At 37.8% G+C, this 11,802-nt stretch overlaps 1 protein-coding gene across 1 annotated transcript; it reads left to right on the plus strand.

The window, feature by feature from the left end:
• Positions 1-276: 276 nt before the first annotated feature.
• LOC127419447 (NEDD8-activating enzyme E1 catalytic subunit-like) lies at positions 277-5,128 on the plus strand. The gene is made up of 7 exons (XM_051660837.1): positions 277-2,046; positions 2,141-2,222; positions 2,353-2,435; positions 2,844-2,908; positions 3,259-3,414; positions 3,788-3,890; positions 4,065-5,128. Exons 4-7 carry the CDS (start codon positions 2,903-2,905, stop codon positions 4,190-4,192), a joined length of 393 nt encoding a protein of 130 aa, XP_051516797.1. The 5' UTR covers positions 277-2,046; positions 2,141-2,222; positions 2,353-2,435; positions 2,844-2,902; the 3' UTR covers positions 4,193-5,128.
• The last annotated feature ends 6,674 nt before the right edge of the window (positions 5,129-11,802 follow it).

Here is an 11,802-nt window from a genome sequence, read left to right on the forward strand (position 1 = left end):
GTAAAGTTGTAATATTGTAAATACTCTGTGACAGTTGATTGAACGATAAACCACCTCATGTAATCATGAATTAAATTATATATATTTACACATACACATACAGATGCATCTCAATAAATTAGAATGTCATGGAAAAGTTCATTTATTTCAGTAATTCAAATCAAATTGTGAAGCTCGTGTATTAAATAAATTCAATGCACACAGACTGAAGTAGTTTAAGTCTTTGGTTCTTTTAATTGTGATGATTTTGGCTCACATTTAACAAAAACCCACCAATTCACTATCTCAAAAAATTAGAATACATCATAAGACCAATAAAAAAGACATTTTTAGTGAATTGTTGGCCTTCTGGAAAGTATGTTCATTTACTGTATATGTACTCAATACTTGGTAGGGGCTCCTTTTGCTTTAATTACTGCCTCAATTCGGCGTGGCATGGAGGTGATCAGTTTGTGGCACTGCTGAGGTGGTATGGAAGCCCAGGTTTCTTTGACAGTGGCCTTCAGCTCATCTGCATTTTTTGGTCTCTTGTTTCTCATTTTCCTCTTGACAATACCCCATAGATTCTCTATGGGATTCAGGTCTGGTGAGTTTGCTGGCCAGTCAAGCACACCAACACCATGGTCATTTAACCAACTTTTGGTGCTTTTGGCAGTGTGGGCAGGTGCAAAATCCTGCTGGAAAATGAAATCAGCATCTTTCAGCAGAAGGAAGCATGAAGTGCTCCAAAATTTCTTGGTAAACAGGTGCAGTGACTTTGGTTTTCAAAAAACACAATGGACCAACACCAGCAGATGACATTGCACCCCAGATCATCACAGACTGTGGAAACTTAACACTGGACTTCAAGCAACTTGGGCTATGAGCTTCTCCACCCTTCCTCCAGACTCTAGGACCTTGGTTTCCAAATTAAATACAAAACTTGCTCTCATCTGAAAAGAGGACTTTGGACCACTGGGCAACAGTCCAGTTCTTCTTCTCCTTAGCCCAGGTAAGATGCCTCTGACGTTGTCTGTGGTTCAGGAGTGGCTTAACAAGAGGAATACGACAACTGTAGCCAAATTCCTTGACATGTCTGTGTGTGGTGGCTCTTGATGCCTTGACCCCAGCCTCAGTCCATTCCTTGTGAAGTTCACCCAAATTCTTGAATCGATTTTGCTTGACAATCATAAGGCTGTGGTTCTCTCGGTTGGTTGTGCATCTTTTTCTTCCACACTTTTTCCTTCCACTCAACTTTCTGTTAACATGCTTGGATATACCACTCTGTGAACAGCCAGCTTCTTTGGCAATGAATGTTTGTGGCTTACCCTCCTTGTGAAGGGTGTCAATGATTGTCTTCTGGACAACTGTCAGATCAACAGTCTTCCCCATGATAGTGAACCAAACTGAGAGACCATTTTGAAGGCTCAGGAAACCTTTGCAGGTGTTTTGAGTTGTTTGCTGATTGGCATGTCACCATATTCTAATTTTTTGAGATAGTGAATTGGTGGGTTTTTGTTAAATGTGAGCCAAAATCATCACAATTAAAAGAACCAAAGACTTAAACTACTTCAGTCTGTGTGCATTGAATTTATTTAATACACGAGTTTCACAGTTTGAGTTGAATTACTGAAATAAATGAACTTTTCCACGACATTCTAATTTGAGATGCACCTGTATATAAACTGCAATGTGCATAAGTTTTAGACACTTGTGAAAAATGTTGCATTGTGAGGATGTCATTAAAAATAATGTAGTAAATAGTTTTCATTTATCACTTAATGTCATACAAAGTCCAGTAAACATAAAAAAAAGCTAAATCAATTTAAGCAGCAAAAGGTTTGACAACCTTTGCCTTCAAAACTGCACCAATTCCCCTAGGTACACCTAGACACAGTTTTTCTTGGTTGTTGGCAGCTTCTTGAGTATTGAGTATTATGTTGTTTTGCTGCTAGCATGACAGTTTAAGGTGGCAGTGATGACTTGGGTTGCTGCTGGAATCACATGCAGAAGTTTCTGAAGAGATCTGGGACCTTCACTCACCCAGACTTTGGCCCTAGTGAGGAGGTGAGGGAACAGACATTGAGCTTGATTTGTATTTTATTATCCCCTCTTTTAGTTGTTTAATATTTTGTTTGTATTTATTTTTTCATTTTTAAAGACACTCCAGTTTCTGTTAGAAACATGCAAAATCCTGGTCATCGGAGCAGGGGGTCTTTGGCTGTGAACTAATGAAAAACCTGGTAATATTTCTGTTATGTGGTCATGTCTACTGTAATACATCATATCTGTATTTGTAACTCCAAACCATTCATACCTTAGTTTTACTTTTCATTCATAACCAAGTCTGATCATACTTGACTCTATTTTTAGGCTCTGTCATGTTTTCCTCATATTCATGTTTTGGATATGGACAACATTCATGTTTCTAGTCTGAACAGACAGTTTCTCTTTAGGTAAGTTGCTATTGTGAAATCCACATTTTTTTTGCTAGTCACATTATTTACCAGTTTATATTGTTAATGCATATTTGTTAAAGGGCTAAAGATGCTGGATGCCCTAAAGCAGATGTGGCAGCTGAGTTTATAAACCGCCACGTTCCTGGATGGAGTGTTATTCAGTTTTCTATAAATGTTCTTTTTTTTTTTTTTTCATTTGCTTTCATGTTGAACATAAGTGCTTTATTGTCCCTGTGCCTGAAACAGATATTGTATTCTTAATTAATTTGCATTCAGACGCTTTAAAAACAAATACGATTTTGATGCTTCATTCTACAGACGTGAGTGCAGTTTTGTAAACTGCGGATATGAAGTTGAGTATTGAGTATCTAGCTGATCTGCTGATGTTTCTGCTTTGCTCTCTAGAGTTTCATATCATTGTGTTTGGGCTGGACTCTATCATAGCCACACAATGGATCAACGGGATGCTGGTCAGTGCTGATTTAAATAAGTACATGTCATATGACAAATATGTCTCATTGTCACTGAATTCTAAAAATCTGGTTCTCTCTGGATTCAGACCTGACTAATACTAATTGAACTGTGAAAAGTGACTTGGATTTCATCAAAAGCCAGTGAACAAATGTGTGCTGCATAACACAGTGTCTAGACTGATGTTTACATGTAAAGTAATTTTACTATTTTGAAATAACTTGTAAAAAGCCCATTTTTATACAGATGGGTTGGATTTTCAATTTACTGTTGCTGAAGTCTAGCCTCGATTTATACGATTTGTCAGACGTGTTTTTGTGTGACTGTAGTTGGTGTGGTCTCTCCTCAGCTGTCCCTGCTTTGTTATGAAGATGGAGTTTTGGACCCCAGCTCTATCATTCCTCTGATAGATGGAGGGAAAGAGGGCTTCAAGGGGAATGCAACGGTCATTCTGCCAGGAATGATGGCCTTTATAGACTGCACACTGGAGCTTTATCCACCACAAGTACTGGAGCCTCACCCTTGTAGTGATATTTAACTTTCTATGCTGTAATCATTAATACTGGAAGTTAAATTTTTATTTAAATCACATAATGGACTAAATGAGCTGTTATACAACTAACATTGCACATGCAGATATGATATTAGTGGCAGTATTTACTAAACTTGCTTTTTGTAAGTGTCCCTGGATAGGAGAGTTTGCTAAATGGCTTTAAAGGTAAATTGTGTCAGAACTCTAAATAAACAGCTATTATTACATTTGTCACTGTAAATTGAGAGTTTGATGTGACCATGCATTTGTACAGGCATATACTGTTTATAACACTTGTAAGTTTTGTGATTAAGTTACTGTCTGCTTTTATCCATGTTTCTTTCAGATTATTTTCTCTATGTGCACTATTGTCTCAATGCCACTACTACCAGAGCACTGCACAGAGTATGTGAGGGTGCTGCAGTGGCCCAAAGAGAAGCCTTTTGGAGGTGTGCAAGCTCTTTTTTTTTTCATCCACTTAATTGTCTTCACCAGACAGTCATCTTTTTGGTTTTTGTACTAAACATGGACTTTATGTATCTGATTAAAGTTATTTCACACCCAGAAGTATACAACCATATTGCTGTACATATTGCAATCTTTGCTCATGTGTGTATTTGCAGATGCTGTTGCTCTGGATGGTGATAACCCGGAGCATATTCAGTGGGTGTTTCAGAAGTCTCTAGAGAGAGCAGCTGAGTTTAATATCACTGGTGTCACCTACAGACTCACTGGAATGGATTACCACTGAGAGGATAAAGAACTATTTTCCTCCCTCTCTCCCTCTGTTTTTTCTTATCAAATAATATTTTAGTTTCCTTATTATTTATTCATGTGGATTTCATAAGATTTAAGTTGAAGACTAGTTTATTGTATGTAGTCAAGTTTTAATTTATGTAGTTGTGCACACTGAGTATTGTCGTATTTTATTTTTTTTCCAGCTGCTTGTGCCACAGAAGTTTCTAAAAGTGCTACAAGTTGAATCATCTACACAATTTGATTCCATCTTTGTCATCATTTTGTCATTTCAAACCTGCATTTATAAATGTACACATTGCCCACAGCAAGCAGGCATGAAAAGAGATCGGAAGACAAGCGTGTTCACATAGACATTTGTATTTTGTTGAACATGAACCAAATCAAATATTCCTGAAAAATAGAAGCATTTCTAAAATGTGTTATATTTAAGTGTCAGAACATGTTCAAATCAGTGTTATGGTTTTGAGGGGCACTGCACATGTAGCTAGTATTACATTTATCCATGTCTGATTTCATTCAGTGCGTATATCCCGTTGAATAACTATCTGGTTTTTAATGATGTGGATGGATTGTATACATATACTTGTGAAACAGAACAAAAGGTAATTATGACTTTTTAGTCTTTTTCATTTATTTACAATCCTTTATCTATCACATATGATACAAATAGGAATTTCAGGCCTCTTTACAGAGGTTCAGCTTTTTGAAAGTTAGAGATAGGAATTGTTCCCAATTGTTTTATGATTGCCTGTTATGACTGACAGGACAACTGTTCAGCATGTAGTCAAGTTCCTCAGAAACTACAGTTCCCACCTTCTGCTAAACTGCAAGAAGTGCTGAGTATCTGACTGAGAATGCTTCTCTCTAAGTACAGGATTCCTCTTAATACAAATGATTTACATATACTATTTAATTAAAAATGTGCATTTTTCAGACAAATGGAAGTCTCCGGCTATTACTGAAAACTTGAATTTTGATTTCAAGTGGTCTACAAGATTTTGTTTGCATGTGATAAATTAAATCAACTGCATAAATATTTCGATTTACAATCTATGTTCTTCAGACCTTTGCCTCAATTGAAGAAAGAACAAGGATAAATCTCTTCAAAACATTGAAAGGTAAGATCACTGAGATTTTACATCACAAAAAATCACTAAAACTTCGAATTGCCCCATGCATGCGGGATTAATAAAGTTGCAACTCAAAGCCATAATTAATATAAAATTACTTAAGGAGTTCCCAATTGTCAGAACATGACCAACATTATCGTGTGTGTGTGTTCAGGTATATATGGTTTACCAGGACTATTCACTAGCACTATTCTAGATTTTACACACGTAATTATGCTATAAATGTGGACACCTCAAATGTCCTCATAAACCAAAAGGCTTAAAAACATACTAAACAATGTTTTTTTGAAAAAGAAAAAAAAAAAAAAAAATATATATATATATATATATATATATATATATATATATATATATATATATATAGTGAGGTTTAGGTTTAGGGGATAGAATATATAATTTCTACAGTATAAAATCCATTATGGCAATGGAGAGTCCTCGTAAACCACAAATACCAACATGAAGGACTACTCACTAGCACTATTCTAGATTATACACCTCAAGTGTCCTCATCAACCAAAAGGCTTAAAAAACATTCTAAACGATGTTTTTTGAAAATGTAAAAATGCAGAAAGATTTCTGTGAGGGTTAGGTTTAGGGGTAGGCAGGGCATTGCTAGACTTCAGTGACATTCTGGGCTTAGCCCACAGGCCATAGTACAATAAAAAAAATAAGAAGAATCCTTCCTTCCATGACTTAAAAAATGACCACCCTAATGTCTAATAATAATTATATTAAGCGCAACACTGACACCGGTTCAGAACTTTATATAAGCAAAGTTCAGGAGCACAATCAAAGCGAAAATTACAACTTGCCAGCTCATTGTGCAGAAATTAATGCTTACAATAAAATCAAAGTAATTTAACTGTTTAAATTGGCAATTGTCATTTATCATAATATTTTGAGAATAAAGTAAAAATAACAAGAAGAAAGCATTATGAGATTAAAGGCGTAATATTTTGAGAATAAATCGAAAGGAAAGTGATGTGGTGGACAACAGCAAAGTGGAACATCTGGGTTTTTACTTACAACATCACTAACCATGGAGATAACTTGGCTATGCAACCGAGCAGAATTGTGGGAAGTTTTTGCAAGCTCTCTGTTCATGAATGAGGTGTGCATTAGTACAGGAATTTTCAACATGTGGGTGCCTTTCAAGGGAGGCATGAGATATAGGCTCACACTCAAGTGAAGCGAAAAATGATTGGAACTGCTGTGAATTATATACAGTAGGTCCATCTCAAGACATTGTATGTTGTAACATCCCCTCAGTTATAGTATTGTTTAGAGAGGAAAACCTAAAAACAATGCTGAAAGGGACTGCATGAATCTGTCTGGTTTTTTCTCCTTAATATATACAATTTCCTACATAACCGCTGTTATGTCCGGATTCTAATAACTCTGTGCTGATGCGCCAAAAGACCAAGGGTTTCTTTACTGCATAAATCCTATCCTAAAGTATGATTTAACTATGTCCTCCACATCCATCTCTTGCATTAATGAGGCTGCTGGCTCGGCATGCATTCTGTCTTTGTGATAATGACGCTCTGTTTAGCCTAATATTGAGATAATATTTCTACTTTATTCACACAATATACTACTTTATTCTCACAATGATAAGATTTTATTCTAATAATTTTTACTTTATTCTCAAAATATTCTGAATTTAATCAAAATGCTACGACTTTATTTTAATAATTTAGATTTTTTTTTCTAGTGCTTTAGTAACGCGTTAACGCAAAATTAGTTTAATGGCATAAAAAAAATGTTTAACGCCGTAATATGACACTTTATGAACCGTAGTTCAAGAGAAGCGAGTCAGTTCGTGCAAACGCTGCTAATGTCACATGCATTGACCATCGGGAAAACAGATGGTGGGAGATATTATGCTGATACCTGCGCCAAGCATTTGATCAATGTAGTGTGGCAGTAGAACATGCCCGTAAAGCACAGATAGAGCTTGGAACTTTGTAACATGATTGCATCGGCAAGACAGCTGCCATTTGAACACTAGCCTTGCAGTGTGAGGCACGGTGCAAGCGTGAGGCAAAAGTTGCGAGGTGCGGTGCCAGCGCGAAGTGTTCCCTTTGCACCATAAATATTATGTATCTGTGAACTTGTAAAGCTCAGTTGGGCAGGGCAGTATAATTACGGCAGGTGTAACAACGGCCCTGCTGAAATTTTACTTCCCCCTGGTAAACAGTTCTCTTTGAAGGTAGAGTCTCAAGCCTTTCAGGACACAACCTCAATAGCTAGACATGTCAGCACCATACGTTTAATGAACCTGTGAACTTGCAAACTGAATTAGTTAGGGCAAAATATTTATGGCAGGTGCTACAACAGCCCCACCGAAATTATATTGCCCCCTGGTAAACAGTTCCCTTAGAATGTAGAGTCTCAAGTTTTTCAGGACACAACCTCGTGTTGGGCCTCATGTACTCAGATATGAGACAAAAGCAGGCCTACATACAGACATAAAGCCTGATAACAACCACGCCAAAGTCAAACAAAGGGAGTCCAAAACAGACTACAGATCTGATCCATGTCTACAGATCCATGAAGACTTGCTCACTTTACACCTATGTGTAAAATTCTGAAGGATCGAAATCTCAAATCCTATTGGATGAGGCGCACGACAGAACGCGTCCCTCAACCATGATGTCATCGGGAGTATAAAAACCTCAGAGATCTTTCTGGGTGTTGCTTTCAGCGACAGTATGTGCCACGTCTAGATGCAGCTCTGCTGCTCCCAGGTGTAGCCTCGTTGTCCAAGGAAGTAACGTGCATACCTGAAACTTTGGCTTACGATCTCCATCTCCCAGGAAGTGTCGAGATTTCTCCGTGTTCCACCGAGCACGCTAAAGGATCTGAAGGAGACTGCCGAGCAATCCGCATCTTCACCCTTTTGCCTGCAGAAATGAAGAAAGATGATTTCTCTTCCTTCTTCAACCGAGTCGACTTTGCTGTTTTCTCCACTGACTCACCGAGAATCAGCTGCCGTACCGCCCGCCGACAGAGCGATGAACGGCCTCCCGCCATCACCCGAGTTTGAGGAACGAGAACACACATTCTAACCGCATCCTCACATGACTCAAGTAAGAGGTTTACGTCTGGGCAGAGATTGATTATTATAGTGTGTTGTTCTTGTGTATCAAGGCTATTGCTTGTACAGTTTACGGACCGACGAGTCCGCTCATTGCTGCTAATAATACTCAAGGTATTACTGTAAATTACTTTTACCACGAATGAGATTTGCTGTGTTGTTGTCCAACCACATTGGACTGTTGTGTATTTCCGCCATCGAGGTTGAGACTGGTAAACGGAGTTTATCCATTAAAGAACCAACGCCTGCGGCGGACGGATTACGAGCTGTTCACCGCATCTCTGAGTGATAAACTAACAGTTGCCTTCCCAACCACGATTGCTAAAATCGGCTTCGGTGCCATTACCCTGTTCTCTCTCTCTCTCTCTCTCTCTCTCGTACTAACACACACACACGACACCTCAAAAACATATCCGCACACACATTTGGCGAACAGATAACTTGGTGATAAAGCTCAGCTTTGTCCCTTAGTTACCGTACCAGCGGAGGCACGCATTAAATGGGCAGATGCAATTAACCAGTCTCTCCGCCCACATTCGCGTGACGTACTCTCCACGAGAGCCACGTCTACCATTTTGTGCCCTCCTTCCCTCCTTACACACACACACACACACACACACACACATATATACAGTTGTACTCAAAAGTTTGCATACCCTTGGAGAATTGATAATATATGCACCATTTTTAAAGAAAACATGAGTGAGCAGGCAAAACACATGTCTTTTATTTCTTATGGGATTCATATTCAACTGTAGGTTATAACAGAATGGCACAATCATAAAACAAAATATGGCAACAAAGAAAAAAATGAAATGAGCCCTGTTCAAAAGTCTACATACCCTTAGTTCTTAATACTGTGTATTGCCCCCTTTAGCATCAATAACAGCGTGCAGTCTTTTGTAATAGTTGTCTATGAGGCCCCAAATTCTTGCAGGTGGTATAGCTGCCCATTCGTCTTGGCAAAATGCCTCCAGGTCATGCAAAGTCTTTGGTCATCTTGCATGAACCGCACGTTTGAGATCTCCCAAGAGTGGCTCGATGATATTAAGGTCAGGAGACTGTGATGGCCACTCCAGAACCTTCACCTTTTTCTGCTGTAACCACTGGAGGGTCAACTTGGCCTTGTGCTTAGGGTCATTGTCGTGCTGGAAAGTCCAAGGGCGTCCCATGTGCAGCTTTCGTTCAGAAGAATGCAAATTGTCTGCCAGTATTTTCTGATAACATGCTGCATTCATTTTGCCATCAATTTTCACAAGATTCCCCGTGCCTTTAGAGCTCACACACCCCCAAAACATCAGCGAGCCATCACCATGCTTCACAGTGGGGATGGTATTCTTTTCACTATAGGCCTTGTTGACCCCTCTCCAAACATAGCGCTTATGGTTGTGACCATAAAGCACTATTTTGGTCTCGTCACTCCAAATTACAGTGTGCCAGAAGCTGTGAGGTGTGTCAAGGTGTTGTTGGGCTTTTTTGTGGCATTAGCGCAGTAAAGGCTTCTTTCTGGCAACTCGACCATGCAGCTCATTTTTGTTCTCCTTGAAACAACCACACCGTCTTTTTCCAATGCAGCCTGTATTTCTCCTGAGGTTACCTGTGGGTTTTTCTTTGTATCCCGAACAATTCTTCTGGCAGTTTTGGCTGAAATCTTTCTTGGTCTACCTGACCTTGGCTTGGTATCAAGAGATCCCCAACTTTTCCACTTCTTAATAAGTGATTGAACAGTACTGACTGGCATTTTCAAGGCTTTGGATATATTTTTATATCCTTTTCCATCTTTATAAAGTTCCATTACCTTGTTACGCAGGTCTTTTGACATTTCTTTTCTGCTCCTCATGGCTCAGTATGTAGCCTGCTCAGTGCATCCAAGTGAGAGCTAACAAACTCATTGACTATTCATACACAGGCACTAACTGCAATTTAAAAAGCCACAGGTGTGGGAAATGAACATTTAATTGCCATATAAACCTGTGTGTGTCACCTTGTGTGTCTGTAACCAGGCCAAACATTCAAGGGTATGTAAACTTTTGATCAGGGCCATTTGGGTGATTTCTGTTATCATTATGATTTAAAAAGAAGCCAAACAACTATGTGATGATAAATGGCTTCATATGATCACTATCCTTAAATAAAAGACAATTTTTTTGCATGATCAGTCATATTTTCAAAATCTACGCCAAAATTTCACAATTTCTGCCAGGGTATGCAAACTTTTGAGCACAACTGTACATACCTTTCTCACATGTATTATAGGCTTATCCGTTACCATATCTAATCATGTTACTGTTTAGTTTGCAGTTGGAAGTCAGAAGTTTATTGACTGCATTGTATTGATTATTAATTGATATTATTGCATTAATAAACTTTGTTATACTTTAAAGAGAAGTGTTTTGGTATTGTTCTGCATGCACCTGTATCAAGGGCTAGCAGGGGATGTCAGTGCTCAGATTCAAGCCTTCACTGTTTTCCTTTTGAATGTCGATTTTCTCCAGATATCGACTTTCCTAAGAGAACAATCCTATAGCGAGACTGTTATACTGTCTGGTTATTAGTTCCTGATTCCAGGGTGGTGCCCCAGCGATATTAATCCTTTATTAATATTCTGTTGATTTTGATAATTGATAATTATCTTTGATTGTTGATTTGAAGGATCAATAAGCTAGTGTTAATTCTAATCAATGTTCTATTGATTTTAATAATTAATAATTTTCTCTGATAATAATTCATATTCTTTTGAATTTGATAATTGATGGTTATCTTTGATAGTAATTAATATTCTATTGAATTTGATAATTGATGGTTATCTTTGATGATTGTTGATTTAAAGGATTAAAAAGCTAACATTGATTCTAATCAATGTTCTATTGATTTTAAAATTGGACCAATGACGTGACGTGCAATTTTTATGTCCAAACCCCTTTTTGGAGTGAAAATAAGGAAAATGTTATAAAAAAAAAACAAAACAAACAAACACATTTTTTGAATCTATTAATCTCAGTTTATCAAATGATACGAACATGTAATGAGGGTTTTACAAAGTTTAAGAATTATTAGACATTATAGTCACACAATGTCATACCGGATAACTGTCCGGACCTCATGGTGAAATGCAAAAAAGCTACAAAAAGTGTTATAATGAAATAAAACCTAAAATCTCTGCCACAGGCATTATTGTATGAGTGTTGCCAACAATATATTTAAATATTTAAAAAAATATGACATCCAGTTGATTGTTATGCTTTGGAGCATTCTGTCCCAAAACTGGCAGTCAGCCAATGTCATCCGGGATAACATGCAATCTGGAGAAATTTTATGGGGCATTTTATTTTGACACGTTATCAGACAGGATGTTACACAATCAGGAAGACC

This window comes from Myxocyprinus asiaticus, chromosome 28 (genome assembly GCF_019703515.2).
Source record: "Myxocyprinus asiaticus isolate MX2 ecotype Aquarium Trade chromosome 28, UBuf_Myxa_2, whole genome shotgun sequence".
NCBI classification, from domain to species: Eukaryota; Metazoa; Chordata; class Actinopteri; order Cypriniformes; family Catostomidae; genus Myxocyprinus; species Myxocyprinus asiaticus.